The following is a 21589-nucleotide window of genomic DNA, read 5'->3' as shown; positions in this document are numbered from 1 at the left end:
CTCCCACCCTTCGCCTGCGAGCCCAGGTGCCGATCTTCTTGGACTGCGGGAGCCACGGCGGTGCTGGCCGGGCTGGGTCTGGTGCGGTGGGCGGAGATGAAGGAGCAGCCTCGGCGGCAGCAGCAGCAGCAATTACAACGGGAAAAGCCGTGGGGAAAGGAGGACGAGGAAGATCTGGCAAGGCGGTGCGAGCACTTCATGGCTCCTCCGGTGAGCGGATTGCGAGAGCTGCGCGACTGGGGCGGAGACATGCGAAGTCGCATGGAGCTTCTCATAATGGAGACGCAGAGCCAGGTGTGCAAGGCGCTGGCCCAGGTCGACCGCGCCGCCGCTTTCACCGTGGACTGCTGGGAAAGGAAGGAAGGTGACCCGAATTCCGGGGTAGAGTGGGGACGCGTTCCTTTCTCGTGGGCCGCGCACTGCCTGGCACCTCTTGTAGGTTGGAACTAATTCAGAGTACAGCTTCCCCTCAATGTTGCCGGCGCTCCCAAAGTGTCATCAGTCAGCGCCAGCAACTCAGATTCGGGTACCCGGCGTATAAGACGACCCCCGACTTTTGAGATGATTTTCCTGGGTTAAAAAGTCGTCTTATACGCCGGAAAATACGGTAATCTGTTTTCCACATATTACTGCATATGTATCTTCACATAAAGGAGCAAAGATTCCTTTGCATTAAACTTGATGGTTACATATATTTTACACCTTTATAAATTACTTGGTAACAGTATGCCAATAATCTGTCAGTGCTTTCTTCTAGGATGGAATATGGTAACAGTCTGTGAGCGTGGGTTGTAATCTGCCTGAACATGGGAATGAATTTTTATTTGAACCTATACCATGGCTGGTAAAAGAGTAAAGCATTCATACTTCTCCTTTCTCATTTTGTCATGTTGTCCATCAGCTTTGTTTAAGATTGCTTTTTTGAAAAAGATAGGCAGGAAGTGTTGTTACCTGGCTACTGGGGCTTTTGCTGATGAAATTGCTCATATTCAGTAGGTATACTCATCATGGGCAGAATCTGCACAATGTGTTGAAGCATTATCTGGGACTCTCTTTAGCCTCTGAACTCCATGAAATGAAAAAAAAATCATTCTTGCTCTTTCTGGCTCCTTCAAATTGTTGGGGCATCATGAAAAGTTGGGTTTAATCCTTTGGGGACAAATCTTTATTGTCTGCCTTAAAAGAGAGACTATTGTGCCACATTTTCAAAAAAACTTAGCTGTTTTGAACTTGCCCTGTCCCCAATCTTCCCTTTTATTAAGAAAGCCATTGCTAAACTGATAGGGAGTCTTTACAGAATGCGCTGGAAGACTAGCTGAATAATTTCAGTCTGAATTGAGATCTGGACATAAATTAGCATTGATTGCTCTGGTGGATAACCATTTTTTTTTAAAATTTGATTTATATGCCGCCCTTCTCCGGAGACTCAGGGCGGCTTACAATGCGTTAAGCAATAGCCTTCATTCTTTTGTATATTTTATACAAAGTCAGCTTATTGCCCCCACAAACTGGGTCCTCAATTTACCCACCTTAGAAAGGATGGAAGGCTGAGTCAACCTTGAGCCTTGGAGAGATTCGAACCAGCAGAAATTGCAGGCAGCTGTGTTAATAACAGGGTACACTAAACCACTGTACTATCAAGGCTTCTATTTTCAAGGCCTAGAAGTCATTGAGATACTTCTCCTGGTCCTATTGGGCTTCTCAGCAGCAATAGTTTATACCAGGGGTGTCAAACTCGTGACGACACGTCATCATGTGACGTATCACAACTTTCCCCCCCTTTGCTAAAATGGGGGTGGGCGTGGCTAGCGTGTGATGAATCTGGCCTATATGCCGCGGGTTTGACACCCCTGGTTTATACCATTGGCCATAGTAGCCTTCTTGGGTTGGAAATGAGGGTGGTTTGTTGCAGTGCCCTATGTGAGCAGTTTAGCTGGGATGATAGAGGAAAAGGAGTCAGCCCAGTGAGCATTAATTTGATGTGCAACAGGAGTCAGTGTTTTCCCTCATGCTGTTTAATATATTTGAAATTGCTGGGAGAAATTATCTGTTAGTATAAGGTATCCGGATGCAGATGATATACAGGTTTATATTCCCACTCCAGACAAGCTGGAGTTGTACAAGTCTTGACATAATTTAGAAGATGTTGAGGACTGGGTGAGGGGAACAAACTTGAGGTTGAACTGTGGAAAAAATGTATTTTTCATTGTTCGGAAGGGCTTTCTGTCAGCTCCACTGATAATACAGGATGAGTTGACACTCCCCAGAAAGAGAGCAGGTATGTAACTAAGATATCCTTCTAGATTCCTAGTTACTGATAGGCAGACAATCATTACTCAGCTTCAGTTAGTGTGACAGTTATGATTTTATTTGGAATAAGTGACCCTGGCCCCATATAGATTGCTTTTCAATAGTCCAACTGAAAGGTGACTAGAACTTGAGTGACCTTCTAACTTAGGAACAGCTACGACTGATACAGCAGGTATAGCTGATCAAAGGCCCTTTTGGCACGGCTATCACCTGTTCCTTCAGCAAGAGAAGTGAGTCCAAGATGACCCATAGATTGTATAGTTTTGAGTGGGAAATGCAACTCCATCTAAGACTAATGATAGAAAGTCCTCAGATGGGGGGGGGGGGCAGGATGGTGGTAAAAAAATCCACAGCCACTTAATTATGGTAGGATTGAGCCTGAATTTATTTCTCTCCATCCCAATCCATGCAGCTTCTGGATTCTAAGATTGGACATCAACAGTATCACTTGGCTGGCCCAGGGTCAAGATGTACAACTGGGCATCATTTGTATATTGGTGATAGTGGATCCTGAACTGATAGATGTGATTTCCTGTAGATATTAATCAGGAAGAAGAGAGTGTAGAGCCCTGAGGTACTGTGCACTTAAAGGACTAAGTGTACTAGCCATCCCCCTGCCAAACATCAACTGAAAACAGTCACTGAGAAATGGGGAGAACCACTAGAATATAACTGCTCCCAACTTCCAACCCTGCAGCTGATCCATGATTGGTATAAAAGTCATTGTGACATCAAGGTGCACAAAGCTGGACACCCCATCCCCATCCTGACTGACAGAAGTCATCAAGTACTACCAATGCTATCTCCAGTACTGGATCCTGGCCTAACATTTGAGTGAAATGATGATACATTTCCTTCAGGATCCCCTGAAATAGCTGTCCAACCACTTTATCAATTGATCTTCCTAAAAAGGGAAAGTTGGAGATGTGTTGACTATTATTCAAAATCATTAGACCCAAGTATGGCTTCCTGAGGAGACAGTGCACCACCATCTTCTTCAAGGCAGAAGAAACCACCCCATCACTCAATGAAGCTAACACCACTGCATGGAATCATTGATACGTTCTTTGCTGAGCAGGGTTAACAACTCAAGAGGGACCTGAATCTAATAGGTAGATGACCAAACTCACAGTCTGGAAGACTCAGGCTCATCCCAGATAACTTCATAAGACCATGTCTAAGCTCCTCTTAAGAATTAGTCCATCCCTTAGAATAATTGAAAGAAAGAAATTTAAATGGCTCACAGATAACAGTACTTCGAGGTACATAATAATAACTGAGAACTGGAATATAATTACACTTCTATAACCTAACCCCTTTTTCTTGCCTTAAACCTGACTAATGGGATTCTGTGTTGCTTCCTTGGTAAAGCTGTCGTTAGGGACTTGAAAGGGATTACAGTTTTATGATTATGTATTGGTTTTAAATGTTTATTTTTTTATGGATAAAGTCATCAAGAATGGTGTTTAAATATAATAAACAAATGTAAATTCTCTTCTTCCTGATTTTGTCCCCCTTGAAGTGGGAATCATCAATTAACCATGGAAGAACAATATAATTTCATATATTTCTTTGTCAATGAGTTCTCTAAAACCGAATAATTTAGGATTAACATTTTGTAATGTTATTACATTAACATTATAAAATTACAAAAAATGAAAAGTTCCGAAGACTAGGAGTTGTTAATACAGGGAGGAAAGTAGTTCTCATGGAACCAAGCAGCCCTATGGCCCCCTATGTGTCCCTATGCAAAACTGCACACCCACGTTTCGACCCCTTTGCAGAAGGTGAAGAGATTGATGGCTTTCCTCAGAGACAACAGCAGAGAAGGTCCTCTTCCTTGACCGCGTCAGTCGAAATATGATCTACGAATTATAAACACCTCCCCAAAGATGGACTCTAGCAATTGAATTGTGGACTTCTTGCATGCCTCTATTTTACAGATGTCTGCACAAAGAACTTTAAATCCTCAAAATGTTTTGGTGAGGGGGGATCCTGGTTAATAAGTAATATGATAGTAGAATAAGAAGAGGAAGAAACTTTTCTTAGTTTTATTTGTGAAGTGAAAACATCACTGCTTCTTTGTTGTTTGGGGCCTGTTCAATGCCTCAAGGAGAATTGCTTCCTAGTGAAACCATAGGCAAAGGCTTTGACATGTGAAAGACTTGCTCAAAGTCCATTGGTCAGCAAGGTATTATTTTAATAGGCAACTTTGAGTGCAGTATTTATTTATTCTGGCTTATATGCCGCTCCAGTTGTAATGACTTTACCTGGCTAAAACATAAAGAACTGCATTTCTTGGCAACAGTAGTTACTGTACTCTGGCTGAACTTAAATTCTTAGTAAGATTTTTTTTTAAAAAAACAAACAACCGAGTTATTCTAGGTTTAACATTATAGTCTGCATATAGATAATGTTTAGAAATGCTCAGGCATTCATCATAATGCACAGCTCATAAACCACCGCTGTACCTCTGATCTCTATAGTTATTTTCTGAATACATTGCTATCATACACATCGGTAATCATACAGTTTCGGTTTTTTAGTAAAAAGAGGGAGTTGTCATTTTAAAAATGGTCTCTAGGCAACACAATTATCCTTGTAGAATTTGTATTATCTATGCCTTATGTATTTTTATTCCACTTTTATTATTTTTATAGATAACTCAAGAAGGCAAACATACCTAATATTCCTTCCCCCTCCTATTTTTCCCACAAAAAGTTTGTAAATTGGGTTGGGCTGAGAGAGAGTAACTGGCTGAGAGGAGTAACACAGTTGGCTTTCATGCCTAAGGCAGGACTAGAACTCGCAGAGTTTTTTTGGTTTCTGGTTTGGTGCCTTAACCTGTAGACCAAACTGGCTTTCTCACCTCTCATCTCAGTATCTTACTTTGGACATTGTACAATGAATTGTAGAATTATCTGATTCTTTCTTTGTTTTAACATTTTAGAATTATAAAATTTACTCTATGTATATGAACAAACATATATGTATTTACTTTGTGCCATCTAGTATGTATGTGCCACTGTGATGTCAACACTTTAACAGTAAACTCAATGCTTGGCAGAATCTGCTTTTGCCACAATTATGTTTCAGCTGCTTTAAAATCTGAACACAGGTTTGCCTGGTTGTGCTTGGCTGCTGATGGCATGCTAAATAATGATGATAACACTTCAATGAGGGCAATCACTGAATGCACAATGCTTTCACTAGTTAAAACCCACAGTAAAGTAAGAACATAAGAGAGATATTTATTTTTTGGCTGCTATTTTGTTTGCAATTGAGCAATTTTGTACAGCTTAGGAATGTGGAGATAATTGTATTCTCATTTGAAATACCATTGTATTTAAAAATGCAGACAACATGGGGAAATTTCAGCTGTACCGGTAGAAGAATAAAAGATATAGGCATTAACAAACATGCATTAATATGGCTTTGGCTAATCTGTCACCAAATTTTCTAATAAAGTAGCTGTAAGAAAATAAAAATGCCACATTTTTTAAAAAAATAGTAGTATTAAAATTGCTTCTTTGGATGGCAAGACTGAATTTGGCGTATCAAAATTGTTGTATAAACATTGTTGGGATTATTATAAGGCTATTTATATACTCTTCCAAATTTTGGTTTGCAGAACTGTTTGGACAGTTGTATTAAGTAACGAAATAATGTAATAGTCACTTAGTTCATATGTAATAGTACTTCAGGTTCTGCTGTGCTGCTTCATTATGGTAGGAGGAGGAGATGTTTCTGGGAGGAATGAACAAAGAATACTGGGAGTATTTGTCAAGAGTATATTTTCCCATCAGGGTTACCCAAAACATGAAGTCACCCAGCTGAAGCAATATTGGGGAGAAATAGCAGCTATATTGGGCAGAAACGATATAGAAAAATGTTGGAGATAGATGATCACTTCGGTGACAATGACAACTGAAAACATCACTTCATATTGCATTGGAAGAAGCAACCAATCCTATATTTTTCCCGAGAAAACCACCTGTATAGAAAATATAAAATAATTGACAATATAGGTCAGAGGGCTTTAATATACTACTGAGGAAGAGCTGAGGATCTTTTGAAGTACAAAATAGTGTTAATGCATGGCTAATGTATTATGTGGTTTCTTAAATTAATAAAAGTTTAAAAATTAAAAAAAAAAAAAGCTCTGGGATATCTAGTTGCTGATGTTGATATACAGGAAAAGAAAATCCAAAGCTACAAAGACAGAATTACATTGGGAACATGGAACATAAGAAGCATGAACACAGGAAAGCCCAACACAGTAAAAGGTGAAATGAAAGGTCTACAAATTGACCTTAGGCATCAGATGGACTAGGAGTACTTTCAGTGAAAAGATCACATTATTTACTAAGGACATGAAAACCAAAGAAGAAGTGGCATTGCTTTTATAGTTAGGAAGTATATACTGAGAACGGTGTTTGGCTACAATGCAGTCAGTTGACTTTGTGGACAATCATTTAACATAATGATCATTCATGTTTATGTTCCAGCTACTGATACAGAAGAAGAGGAGGCTTTTGAGTTTTATGAGCAAGTTCAGTCTGAAATCAATTAAATATGTAAACAAGATGTCCTGTTTGTCATTGGAGACTGGCATGACAAAATTGGAAATGTTGCGGATAATAAGGTTTTATGACTTAGGAAAATGAAGCAGGAGAATGACTTAGAATTTCTGCCACTCTAATTATTTCCTCATAGCTAAAATTGTGTTCAAACAACCAAAGTGATCCCTGTGCAGGTGTGTATCGCCATCTGGCACCAAAAAGAACTTAGCCTACGAACTATTGTATAATATCCTTAACTTTACAAGCTGGCAAAATAAAAACCCTACTGGAAAGGGAGATGCCAGATGTTCAAGCTGGCTTTAGAAAAGACTGAGAAATGCTGTGAAATTAGAGAGTCAAGGAATACTAAAAGAAATATGTCAGTATGGGCTCCATTAACTAGAGAAAGTTTAATTGTGTCAATCATGTCAATCTGTGGAATATGCTTAGAAAATGGGAATACTAGTACATCTCAATACCTTAATGAGAAATCTATGTAGAAGGAAGGGAGACACAATATGGAGAAAACATGGAAAAATGGACTGGCTCTATGTTGGCAAAGGGATGTGACAAGACTGTATATTCTCCGTTTATTTATTCTACCTATATGCTGAATATATATAAAGGGAAGCTAGATTAGAAGATGAGCATGGTTTTAAAATTGGAAGAAAAAATGTCAATAACCTTCCGATAGGTAAAAATGCAAAGGATCTCCAAGCTCTAGTAATAAAAAGAAGCACAGTGAACAAACAGGACTAAAAATATGATATAAATATAAAGAAGCTCAAATTAAAAACATGTAGAACAACTAACCTTGGAATTGACAATGAAAATATCAGAGATGTAGATAACTTCTGCCTTTTAGGATCAATAATCAACATTAAAAACACAAACAGTCAAGAAATATGCCTCAGACTAGTACCTGGTAAAGTAGCCATGAAAGTCTGGGAAAAGATATCTTCTTTGCTTGCTTTTATTCTATATTTTGCATCTTAATTGCTAAGTGTTGTCTTAATTGCTTAGTGTTGTCAAGATTGAGCTTCAGTTCTCAGAATTTTCTTCAATAGCCATGCAAGATGCAGATTTGAAAACTAGTCATCTGGAGCAAGGGTCTCCAACCATGGCAACTTTAAGCCTGGAGGACTTCAACTCCCAGAATTTCCCAGCCATCTTTGCTGAGACCCCTGATCTGGAGGACACCTGAGATTATGGAATTTGGGGTATAGTTACTGAAAGTATTGGCCAATACACTGCCTTGTTTTTCTTCCCCAGTATCAGCCCTATCTGGGAGACCAGACTTAGAAACCAGTGCCATATATGCAAGGACAATTTTTACTGTAATAGCCTCAGTAACAGAATCGTACAAAACTGAATATTGTCTCTTTTATTGTCACGTAAACTTGACAATAAAAGAGCTTGTCTGAGATGTTTTCTCAAATTAATTTTGTAGCCTGGGCTCAAGTACCACTTATCTGACTGATTCCTGGGTTGTAGCTCTTCCTTATGACCTTTAAGGTCATTTCCCAATGTTAGGATGTGTCAAAAATTTTCAACTTTCAATTTCCAAACATTAGGGATGCTCAAAAGTTGTGACATGCCTTGGGGGTTGTAAAGATAGTTGGTTAATTTAATATAATTTAGATATGCTTGGTAAGTAACTATATAAATATCATTACTTTTTAACATTTTGTTTGTTCATTTGTCCTCCATGTCTCAGTCCTCCTGTTTTTTGTTCAGATTAAATTAATGATTTTCAACTTGGACTGTAAAAGTGAAGGTGGACAATGTGGACATGATCCCCAAATGTGCTTCAATCAACAATAATGTAGTCCAACCATTAATTGCCAAGCAACCTGAAGAATTGGAAAAGAAAATTCTGTATTATTTTCCACATATATCCAGAGAAAATATAATTGCTTGAGAAACGCTTTTATCAAATCAATTTCAGTTTAGACTCATGCAAGGAATTAATGGATATGTGCAACAAACATAATTTCAAATTAAAGTAGATGGAAATGTCTGTTGATGAATTCCAGATACAGGTAAAAAATGAATATCCACAGACTCCCCCCTCCCCCCAAAGCTTCTGGTAATTCTCACAGTATTTTTAACATTTTATCTCTGTGAGCTTAGGTTTTCTGCTCTCACAAACATAACATTTGCAAAGTAGGATAATTAACAAAGATTGAGAAAGAGTGTGGTTGTCCAGCATTTTCCTAATATTAAATGTCTCTGTAAATCTCATCAAGCCTAAATATCCTGCCAGATGGCAAAATAGTAATTTAACGCCAGTAAATTTCTTTTTGTTTGATTCTTTCTTAGTAACTTAAAATTAGAAATATACTGGTAATTTGTTTCCTTGTGAGTTTTGCTTTGTTTTTGTAGTTTTTCATGTGGTTCTTTCCTGTGGAGGCAGCTTGTTTTTGGTGGGATTCATTTCTTTCTGTAAAATGTGATAAGAAATAATAATAAGTTAAATAATAAAAAGTTATTAAATGTTTTATACCGGTATAAATATACCAGTAGCATAAACAAAGGTAATAATTAGTCAATTCTGAAGGTTGCTCATATATTTACAATACCTTTTAATGAAGTTGTAATTGCAACAACTTGGTTTTTAGAAAACAAACTTTCTTAGCTTAGCTGTAGGCCAGGGGTGTCAAACTTGCGTCATTACGGCAGCATCACGTGATGTATCGGGATTTTTTTCCCTTCCACTAAACTGGGCATGGGTGTGGCCAGCATGTGACGCATCTGGCCCGGCGGCTGCGAGTTTGACAACTCTGCTTATAAGGCCCTTATAAACTTCATTTCATGCCATGATTCCATTCGTGGCTGCAATATGCATGCTTGAAGTAACTGTACTAGTGGGAAATGAAACAGTATATGAGCATGAATTGCCCTCAGTGAAACAAAGTTGAAATTACCACAGATTCCACATATGGTCAGCATACAACTTCCTGTGTCACCTTTTAGGAAATACAGTTATTCCTAGGCACTAAAGTTGTGTTCTTCGTGGGCTCTTAGGATCACAGTGCTTTTCTGTGTCTCTGCAGAGCCCTCTTTGGAAATCTTTTAAATCTCCGAGAGAGCTTTCAAGATAAATATGCCTACAGAGTGTGGTGTCTACATATCCCTTCAGTTCGCCCCCAACCTCTGACCTAGCACTATAGGGAACTTCCTGGCTTCTCTGAAAGGAGTGAGTTGAGGCAAATTGTTCGTATGTCTTCTACGTTTATCAATCTCATTCCAACACAGCAACTAGCTGAAACTTGCTGCAAGGATATGAGCCTTGGGTTTATATGCTTCTATGCTTTTAAACCTTCATGACATAGCCAAATTAACAATAATTTATTTAAGCTCTAAACCAGGGTTTCTCAAACTGTGAGGCGTTCCTCCAGGGAAGGCATGAGGAATGTTTGTTACATTGTTACCATGAATCCAGACTTTTCCAAGAATTTCATTGTTTTCATTCTTCATTTCCATTTCTTTTGGTGTTTGGAATTTATTTATTTTTTTTGGTGGGGGGAATATACATTGAGCTAACAGTAAAGGGAGGTGTAATGGCAAAAAGTTTAGGAATCCTGGCTTTAAACTTAATGACAGTTGATTAAAATAGCTATCAAGTTTGAGCTGGTTTTTGACAATTATATTAAAAATCCTTTTAGATGCAGAAAGTTGACTTGAACTCCCTTTGAACTGCCACTAAAAAATAAATTCTTCAATTACTATATTTTTTTTCTTTTATTCAAGCCAGGACATTATAATGAATGGTTTCTAATGAAACAACTTTATACCTAGTCTGTTAGGAGTGAAATGCCCAATTTATGAACGCCCCAAATGGTCATAAAGTGTGAAAAATGATCATAAGTCACTTTTTTTCAATGCCATTGTTACTTTTAACAGTTACTAAGTGAACTGTTGTAAATCGAAGACTATCTGTATTAGTTTTTTGGCAACATACTATAAAACAGGATTTGGAGGCATAGAAACCCAATCAGTTAATAAACAAAGTGAGCAACACTAAGTAAGAACTGACTCGTAAAAACTTGGAGAAGGTAGAGGATGAAGTTCTGTTTAAATGTGGACGGAACCAGGTGGTTCCGTCCCAGGCGCCTGATGGACCCTGAGAGGTTCCTGACGGAGCTTGGCCCATTCCCAGAGGCTCTGACTCATGACTCGGCTGAGGAACTGGTGGCCGCCTGGGATAGGGCGGCCGCTGGAGCCTTGGACCACATCGCGCCTTTGCGGCCTCTGACTTGGTGCCAACCTCAATCAGCTCCTTGGTTCTCCAAGGAGCTGAGGGAGATGAAGCGCCGGAAAAGAAGCCTAGACAGCGATTGGAGAGCCAGCCGCACTGAATCTGACCGAACACTGGTGAGGTCTTATATCAAGACCTACCTAGTGGCAATAAGAGTGGCAAAATTAATTATTTTTCCACTCTTATTGCATCTGCAGAGAACCGCCCAGCCGCCCAGTTTAGGGTGACCCTCTCCCTACTTCAGGTGGGAGCGAGGGAGGACCCTTTGCAGGGTAGAGCTGAGGATTTTGTGCAATATCTGCATGATAAAATCGCTCAGATTCATGATGGCCTGGACTCCGACTGGGTAGCTTCGGACGGGATGATGGGGGTGAGTCTTGAGAGTGTTATCTGGGAGGAGTTTGACCCTGTGGCTCCTGAGGACGTGGACAAGATTTTGGGGAGGCTCAACGCTACCACATGTTTATTGGACCCGTGTCCCTCCTGGTTGGTGCTGGCCTCCCGGGAGGTTATACGAGGCTGGTTTCAGGAGATTATTAACGCTTCGTTGAGTGAGAGTGTCTTCCCATCCGCCTTGAAAGAGGCAATGGTGAGGCCCCTCCTCAAGAAGCCTTCCCTGGACCCGGCTGTATTACCTAATTACCGTCCTGTCTCCAATCTCCGCTTCGCGGCGAAGGTTGTTGAGAGTGTGGTGGTGCAACAACTTCCTCGATTCCTGGATGAAGCTGTCTATCTAGATCCGTGCCAGTCGGGCTTCAGGACAGGCTACAGCACGGAAACGGCATTGATCGCATTGGTTGATGATCTCTGGAGGGCTCGGGACAGGGGTTGTTCCTCTGTCCTGGTCCTCCTGGTCCTCTCAGCGGCTTTTGATACCATCGATTATGGTATCATGCTGCGTCGGCTGGAGGGGATGGGAGTGGGGTGGGTACCGTGTTGCGGTGGTTCTCCTCCTTCCTCTCTGACCGTACACAGTCTGTGTTGACGGGGGGGACAGATGTCAACCTTGAGGCCCCTCACTTGTGGGGTGCTGCAAGGGTCAGTCCTCTCGCATCTTCTGTTCAATATTTATGTGAAGCCGCTGGGTGAGATCATCCGTGGCTTTGGAGTGAAGTGTCAACTGTATGCCGATGACATGCAGTTGTACATTTCAACCCCAGGCCACCCCAATGATGCCCTTGACGTGATGTCCCGTTGCCTGGAGGCCGTGTGGATCTGGATGGGGAGGAACAGGCTCAGACTCATCCCCTCCAAGACTGAGTGGCTGTGGTTTCCGACGTCCCGATATAGCCAGCTAGAACCATCACTGGCTATTGGGGATGAGATCTTACCCCCCTCAGAGAGGGTTTGCAACTTTGGCGTCCTCCTGGACTCACGGCTGTCGTTGGATGATCATATGATGGCCGTAGCCAGGGGGCTTTTTATCAGGTTTGCCTGATCTCCCAGTTGCGTCCCTTTCATAGTCACCCACGCCCTCGTCACTTCCCGTCTGGACTACTGCAATGCTCTCTACATGGGGCTCCCCTTGAGAAGCACCCGGAGGCTCCAACTGGTCCAGAATGCAGCCGCGTGAGTGATAATGGGGGCAACTTGTCGCTCCCATGTAACACCTCTCTTGCGCGGGCTGCACTGGCTCCCGGTGGTCTTCCAGGTGCGTTTCAAGGTGTTGGTTACTACCTTTAAAGCGCTCCATGGCTTAGGGCCTGGATATTTATAGGACCGCCTGCTGCCACTGACTGCCTCCCACCGACCGATACGCTCCCACAGAGAGGGCCTCCTCAGGGTGCTGTCGGCCAAACAATGTCGACTGGCGACTCCCAGGGGGAGAGCCTTGTCTGTGGGGGCTCTTGCCTTATGGAACAAATTGCCCCCGGATATACGAAGGATCCCCGACCTCCGTGCCTTCCGTCGTGTCGTTCCAAAGACCCTGTTATTCCAGCAAGCCGGTCTGATGGGACAATAATTTTAATCGGGTTTTAAATATGGGTTTTTAACATGGTTTTATAAGGGTTATAGAATGGGAATTTTAAATTCAGCCAAAAATTGAATTTTTTTAATATGGTTTTTAAATTTCTCTTGTTTATTGTTTTATTATGGCTGTTCCCTGCCCTGAGTCCTTCAGGAGATATAACAATCTAATAACAATCTAATAAAATAAAATCAAAATCAAAATCAAATCAAATTCTGTTTAAATGTCCTTTTTTCATGCAGAATTAAACCATGTGTTTGTGTTGAATGTCACAACACAAAAGGCAGCTCTTTGCAAACATAATAATGCAGTGCAAATAAATTAAATTAAATCAAAAGGATTTTAAAACTGTGTACTTTATATTAAAGTTTGTGCAAGGAGGAGAGAGAGAGAGAGATGACTGATGCTTCACCTGTGTTAATACAATAATATTTTTCCTCTGCAAACAGAAAAGTCAAGAGGGAGGGAATATTTAATAAAATGCAATGCTAGTGTGCCCTTTACTCTAAGCCATAAAACAAGAGCAGCAGAAACAGTCTCTTTGAACTGGAAATCCCTTTCTAAGCTGCTGATCTAACCTAAGCAAGAGAAGGAGAATTTACTAGTCAGAAACATTTGTTCTTTGCCCCCTTTCCATTTTCCTATTTTAACTCCTTAAGCGAGTTTGATGCTGCAACTCTGCCCATAAATTTAAAAAAAATATTATTATAATGTAGGTCAATGAACTGAAGCGCCACTGTACACCATGGCGGATTAAAATCAGAAAGTCAACCCGCTTCCACTCCCACTAGGTCATATGACAATATAAACAAGAAATGCAAGGAGCCTTTAGCTTTTTCTTGACCTAATCCTTTGTTTACGCAGCACTTAAACTGACTTTTGGGGTCGTCTCTGTCTGGCATTAAAGGCCTTAAGCTTTTTGAAGTTCCCCTGAAGTTAATAAAATTAGTCTGCCCTCACTGTGAGGCCTCTGTCTACAGGATCAGAAGAAGAGTGTGTATCCGTTGTTGTCCGCAGTATTTTTCAACTTCATATTTTATAACCAGTAGAAATGAGAATCTGAGAGAGAAGCAAAGCCCCAAAGACTTTTCAGCTAATGGCAAAATGATAGCCCTGGTAGAAGTTCTGAGAACGCAGGATTTAAGGCAGAATCCTTAATTGCTGATAAAATAATTAGAATTGAATGTCAGTATGAGTAAAGAATAACATTTTATAAACATTAAAGAAGTGTATGGGAGGGTATGTAAAAAAAAAAGGCATTTTGAATGAAATAGTGCTGCCTGACCACTGTCATCAAGTATAGCTGTCTCTACTAAATCAGGTATAATAACTAACGAACATATTTTAAAAGGATATTTACAGCCAGTGTGTGGCATATTGGTTAAGATACTGGATTGGTACCAGAGAAACCCTGGTTCAAGTCTACCTTCAGTCACAGAGGGCACAATTTGGGGCAATTGTGCTCTCTCAGTCCAACCTACCTCACATGGTAATTATTGTGGGAAATATTACAGGAGAAAGTACTATATATGTGGCCTTGAGCTTCTTCAGGAAAAGCTGGGATCCGTTTAACAAATGTACACATTTAGAACAGAAATAAGAATGACTATTGATCATTAGCTTGGTAATGTTATGGATAGGCAAAATGATATTCTGGAAAAAAAATTCTCAACTGCTAGATTATAAGCAGCTACCTTCTAGGCGGCTGACTGTATATTGTTGATAATTCTGTTAGAAGATTATATTGTAATAATCACAATATATGATAGCATTACCTAGTTGCTAAATCAGCACTTTAAAAAGGCTTCTTGGATCCAAAGCCATTATTGTTTGATGACTTCCATAACATGTTTTAAGACTAATGCTAACAAAATTCTGAAATAGTTACAGAAATTCTAAGAGTAATTCTGTGCAATCTTAAAATTTGTGGCTCGCATTTTAAATAGTAGTCTTGATGTGCATCAGGGTTTTTCAAACTTGGCAAGTTTAAATTGTATGGAGTTCAACATGCTGGCTGGAGAATTTTGCAATTTGAAGTCCACACATCTTAAACTTGCCAAGTTTGAAAAACACTGTCATACATACAAGGTTTGGTCTGCTTTTTATTCCAATTGATCAGTGTGATGTATACTTATTTTAATGAAGAATCAAAAACCAATTTTCTTTAAAGCAAACAACACTTGCTCTTATTTTTTCAACATTTTCTTTTCTTTTTCATATCAGAACTCTTTGACATAACACGAAGACCTAGTATCTTCAGGGGTTAGTGGTAATCAGAAATATTCATACCTTGGGAATTAGGCTCACTTGGTTGCATCTTTGCTTTGCCAATGCCCAAGGAAGCATGTTTATCTTTCCCTGTGCAACAAGCTTGCTGCCTCTTATATATGATTACTTAATTATGAATCCAAACTTGACTCCCACTGGTTTAATAATCTTTAAATTAAATTCAATGCAGCTGCTTTAAAACATTAACTGAAATAAACATGATTATATTTTAACTTCAAACTTAAAGTTTTGAAAGTTGGACTGAAATATTTTGTCTTATTCATGCAGGCAAAATATTTTCAAAATATGAAGGTGGGGTGGAGATAAATGTGTCAATATGAATAGAGACAGGATAAAATTGACAAAGGATAGGTACAGGGATTTCATTTGGCAGAAATGCGGAGGGCATGGAGACACAGGAATTCTGGCTATGGAGCCTGGAGGGCTACAGAAGCCACAGTGATCATAGTAGTGACCTTGGAAGCCTAGAAGATCATGGTGTTGGCCTTGGGGCTTGTGAAGGCTGTGGAGGCCTGAGACACACCCATGTGAAGGCTCAAAGCAGCAAAGTTTTCAGCTCACCAACAATTCAACTTATGGAAGGGTGGCTAACTCCAGCCCTCTGGATGTTTTGGGTAGAGTGGAGGTTCACAGGTGCTGAACCTTTTCTTAACCTAGAGGGTTATTTGCCCTACTACTTAACTGGGAGGAGGTAAGTAGGACCGGAGTGTTTTCTTCTTTCTTTTTTTCTTCCTCTGCAGAGCTCTGCAGAGCTTGTTTCAACTGAGTCCATAGTTAGAGATAATTATTATTATTATTTTTATTAATTTAATTTGTATACCGCCCTTCTCCCAGAAGGGACTCAGGGCGGTGAACAGCCAAAATTAAAAAACATACAAATGCAAAAGTTAAGATAATTAAAAGAATTAAATCATTGGCTACCCAAATTTAAAACCCCAAATCCATAAAATTTAAAATCCCAATTAAAAACCATTTAGGCTAGGCCGGCTTGATGAAATAAAAACGTCTTCAGGGCTTTACGGAAGGTCCGGAGGTCCGGGATCAATTGTATTCCAGGAGGCAGCTCATTCCACAGGGCGGGTGCCCCCACAGAGAAGGCTCGCCCCCTGGGGGCCGCCAGCCGACATTGCCCGACCGACGGCACCCCGAGGAGGCCCTCTCTGTGAGAGCGTATTGGCCGGTGGGAGGTTATCGGTAGCAGCAGGCGGTCTCGCAAATACCCTGGCCCTAAGCCATGGAGCGCTTAGGGCCAGGGTATTGAGCCCCTTGTGTGTTGGTCGGGGTGGGCTTGGAGGGCTTTGGATTTGGTTTAGTGTCTGGTGGTTGGGTACATTGATTATGTGTCTTTGGGCCTGGGAGAAGGATGTCAGCTGTGGGAGTGGACTGGGGGTGCTGAGGGAACCGCCTGGACCACATCAATGGTGACAGGCAGAGGGAGATATGGTGGGAATCTGATGCAGGCTGCACTCTGCCATACCAGGTCTTCTGTTTCAAAGAAGTCCTGCTGTCCAGCTCTTGCAATCTACCCTCTCTGCCAGGCACCCAGATCCTTGAACATTTGGCTTCTGCTTTTGAATACTAGGTCAGTATTAGGTTACCCTAATTTATGATTATCTTGGAGGAGGGTGCCAACCTGGCATGTCTTATTAAGACCTCACTACCAACAGACTAACTAACAGAATTGACAGACCAATTATGACACGGTATTCCAATCCTTTGGTGTTTGATTTTAGTTCAGGGTTGGTCTGTTGGGTATGGCTTAGACATTCAATCTAACTAGGACAGCTGTGGGCATATTCCAATTAGGAGCAACATATGTTTCTTGCCATAAATATACAGTAATTTAGCTTTTGGTTTCATGAGACATTCCAAGCTTGGGGATTCCTGTGAGGCTTTTTCCCCTCTCATGGATAGACTACCAGCTACCAATGGTTGGATTTAAATAATTAAATATTTCAATCGAAAAGGCTGATAGAGTCTGTAGTGTCCTAGAAGCTTTGGAGAAGCTCTAATGTTGGCACTGTCAGCGATCTTGTTATTCTTTTCTATTAGACGTTGGGAATAAGAAACTCAGTAGGATGTTCACAAATGCTACACAGTAAGGCTGGAGATAGCGCTTCAGGTGTTTCTCTTACCCCTCCACACATTGTACAGGTAATCCTCGACAGACAACTGTTTGTTTAGTGACCATTCAAAATTACAGTTGCACTGAAAAAGGTTTTTCACACTTACGACCATTGCTGCATTCCCATGGTCACATGATCAAAATCCAGATGCTTGGCAACTGACTAAAATTCTGACGGTTACAGTGTTCTTGGATCATGTGATCACCCTTTGTGACCTTCTCACAAGCAGTCAGTGGGGGAAGCCAGATTCACTTAACAACTGTGTGAATAACTTAACAAATTCACTTAACAACAGGGGCAAGAAAGGTTATAAAATGGGCCAAAACTCACATAACAAATGTCTCACTTAGCAACATAAATTTTGGCCTCAATAGGGTCATACATCGAAGACTATACTGTTCTGATCCCAAAACAACTAAGAGACGTCAAGGCTTGTTACTAGTTACTTGGATACAAAATGGCCAAGACGTTCCAGAGTTGCAGGCAAACTTGGAAGATGTCATACCACTTATATATGGTTGCCATATGAATTTAGTCACCATTAGTTGAATCTGACTGAAGTTTTAATGTTGCCAGAAAAAACTCATTTAAAGAGGCAATTATTACACCTTTTAGCATGTGTTACATCTCTCAGATTGTCAACTGCTAAAGTGACATGTAAACTTGATTAAACAAGATGGTTTAGAAAGTTCTGGCCTTTCTAATTCACACAGCCCCTGGAAGAAGGTCATTATCTGGACTCCTTGTTTTCAGTTTGACAATCGCTCTGTAAACTCATAAACAGTGTTCATTTAGAAATTGTTACGGTTGATTGTTAGAGCTGCTGTGATTTTTTTTTTTTTTTTTACTGCTATGAACTTGTATCTTGTCTGAGGATGGCATCCTTATAGACACTTACTATTCAAAGTGGGAGCTTTTGGTGGCATATCTGAAGATTTCATCCCGTCTTCTTTACTATTTAACATCTTAAAACACAATTCCAATATGTGAATGAATTGGGAATTTGGTGCTGGGCAATATCAATATGCGGATGATACCCCAAATTAGTTCTCCTGAAAGCCTGCCTGTAAGTGATAATGGGCTGAATGATGGTTAATAAACTGAAATGGAATTTAAACAAGATTGAAGTGTTTGCTGAGTGTGAAGGGTAATAAATTTAGAGACATGGTAGATATTTTGTTCTAGATAGAGCTATTTTTCTGTAGATGGAAAAATTATGCAGTTTTGAACTGTTTCTTCATTCAAGACATGCTCTGTATCTCAGATAAACCAGTGGTTAGAGATTCTTTTTATTCCCTTCAGCTGATATATCAGATATATTGATTTATTTAAAAAAATGATGCTAGAATAATGGTGCATAATCTTTAGAGTAATTATCATAATGTACTAAATGCTGAATTGTTTTTATATGTAGTTTAGAAAATTATAATGCTACTGATAGCATAGGAATGCAATGTAGAACTAACATATATATATATATATATATATATATATATATATATATATATATATATATATATATATATTATACAAAATAATTTTGTTTCCATTTTTTCATTTGTTTAATTTGCAGCTGTGTGATGATTATAGCGTGATTGGTCGTTCATTATTTAAAAAAGAAACAAACATCCAAATGTTTGTGGGTTTGAAGGTCAAGCTGTCTACAGGAGAAGAAGGTGTAATAGAAGGAGGCTTTGGACAAAGTGGAAAATTTAAAGTCCGCATTTTGGGTAAGTATTTATTTTTGCCACTTTTCTACATCGAGAAGAAGGAATTTAGATTCCTGTGCATGTAGGAATATAATATAGTAGATAGCATGTGATTAACTTCAAAAGAAACTTCTAGCTTAGTAAGCTTATATCAGGTACTTCAATACCACTTACCTAATACAGTGAAAAACAGCCTGGTACAATTTCTCAGTGTAGTTTATTTCAGGAAGAAGATATTACTCCATTTACATACTGCAGGGCATGATTTAAAGACTTCAGACAGATACATGTGCAAAAAACCAAATTGACACCAAATTGATAGCACACACTCAATTATGTAATCACACAATTGTCATGATTATATAGGGAAGAAGGTAATTTGTCCCCCTTCCACTATGGACATGTTCTGACCCGGCTCCCAAACACGACAAACCCTCGGTAGTTAAATAAATGATTCCTTTATTAGGAGCGCCAACAGCCCTGGCAAAAAGTCTCTCTCTCTCTCACTGCAAACTAACAGGTCTGTCCAGCAGGGAGATAAATAGTTGTCTGCCACACCTATTCATCTCCACCCCCTGCCTTTTATCCTCAGAGTAGGGGACTAATTAATGTACCTCAAACTTTTGGGATAATTAGGTTGAATTTTGTACTCTTTTAAATTAATGTCAAATTGTTTTAAAAACTAAAAGAAATTTCTTTTGACTTTAAGATGCATTTAATATAGTAACAGAAAATAATTTACTAGACTTCTCAGGTCATATTTTATAATAAATGCTTTCAGTTTCCTTGATGATAGAAACTTAATTTAGTAATCAGTATATTAATTCTCAGAGCTTGGGTTTTCATACTGTTGCAACATGTTAGTCTGAAATTCATGCAATATTGTTTTCAGAAAAAAATTAAAAGAAGTCTATAATATAGAAAATATTAATGTATCTGCTACTAGGGATACTTAGCAATGGGAGATAATTATTATACAACATTGCAATGACAAATCTATGCCTAGCTTGTAACAGTTGTTGATAAATGTTTTTGTCGACATTTGTACTGATTTTCTTTTAATTGGGCAGCAAAAAAGAGGATAGCTTATTTTATGTGGGAGATAACCTTTAGGAATTCCAATTAATAAGGAGATTTAACATTCCAGTCAGTGAGCTGTGCAGTTTTATGTAGATTATGAGAATTAACATCTAAACGTACTTTGGTTTTAATAAAGAGATTTTATATTGGCAGTTAATATCTCGTTCAGTGGAACCTTAGCCAAAACAAATATTTTTCAAATAACAGAAACAGTAATGTTGTATTTGAGTTTTATTATATTGGAGGTGGCATGTTCTCATACCAAATGATCCTTGACATTATCTGATAATGTACTATGATTGTATCTATAACTTATACTAAACTTTTTTCCTCTCCTCTTGTCTCCTTCCCTCCCCTCCCCTCTCCCTTCCCCTCAGTTTGGTAGGATTGTTCAATATTACATTAGAGGTTAAACAATAAAATATACATTAGCCTTTCTCTTTTCATTAAATGGCTTGTGAAATGAATAATAATTTTGTACAACAAATTTCTTCTCACCCATCTTCTTGCTGAAAACAAGCTTACATGTTTTTCTCCCCATTATATAGCAACGGTAACATAAATAAGACAGTTTGTAGAATCAAAACATTATGTTCTGTGGAAAATAAAAAGCAGGTTAAGAAGATTGCTAAATGTCTGTTTTTTTAAGAGCAACCAACATTTCATACAGAGAATAGTAATGTATTTGACGTTGTTTAAGTCAAATATAGTTCACATTCCAGTGTTAGACCAGTGTTGCTTTTTTATATGTTTGTATCCTGTTTGTATAGGGACTCAGTGACTCAGTGACTAAGATCGAAAGGTCGGCAGTTCAGCGGTTTGAATTTCTAGTGCTGCGTAATGGGGTGAGCTCCCGTTACTTGTCCCAGCTTCTGCCAACCTAGCAGTTTGAAAGTATGTAAAAAATGCAAGTAGAAAAATAGGGACTACCTTTGGTGGGAAGATTTTGGCATTTAGTCATGCTGGCCAAATGACCATGGAGACGTCTTCGGACAGCGCTGGCTCTTCAGCTTTGAAACGGAGATGAGCACCGCCCCTAGAGTCGGGAACGACTAGCACATATGTGCGAGGGGAGCCTTTACCTTATTCTGTTTGTGGGTTTTTTAAAAAGTTCTTTAATTAAGTCTAGCTAGTCTTATTCCATTTTCTTTTTGTCTATTCTTACCTCTTTTGTTTTGTTATTTCATAAAAGTTAAATTTCATAAAAATGTACTCACGTAGCCATTAAAAGCTAGTTTAGAAAATTCTTAAGGACTCCTAAAGATACTAAGGATGCCTATGTA

General features: G+C 39.4%; 1 protein-coding gene across 4 annotated transcripts in view; it reads left to right on the top strand.

Moving 5' to 3' along the window:
• Positions 1-21589, top strand: part of EEFSEC (eukaryotic elongation factor, selenocysteine-tRNA specific) — a 176418-nt gene that overhangs the window by 97388 nt on the left and 57441 nt on the right. For all 4 annotated transcript variants that reach the window (XM_034431501.3, XM_034431502.3, XM_034431503.3 and 1 more), the window contains one exon: positions 19091-19247. In XM_034431501.3, the coding sequence (XP_034287392.2) occupies positions 19091-19247 (157 nt within the window). The remainder of the gene's footprint in view (positions 1-19090; positions 19248-21589) is intronic.

The sequence above is a fragment of the Pantherophis guttatus genome, chromosome 2 (assembly GCF_059756535.1).
Source record: "Pantherophis guttatus breed Tessera chromosome 2, ASM5975653v1, whole genome shotgun sequence".
NCBI lineage: Eukaryota > Metazoa > Chordata > Lepidosauria > Squamata > Colubridae > Pantherophis > Pantherophis guttatus.
The sequence above is the reverse complement of the archived record's forward strand: the minus strand, read 5'-3'. Positions and strand labels throughout refer to the sequence as shown.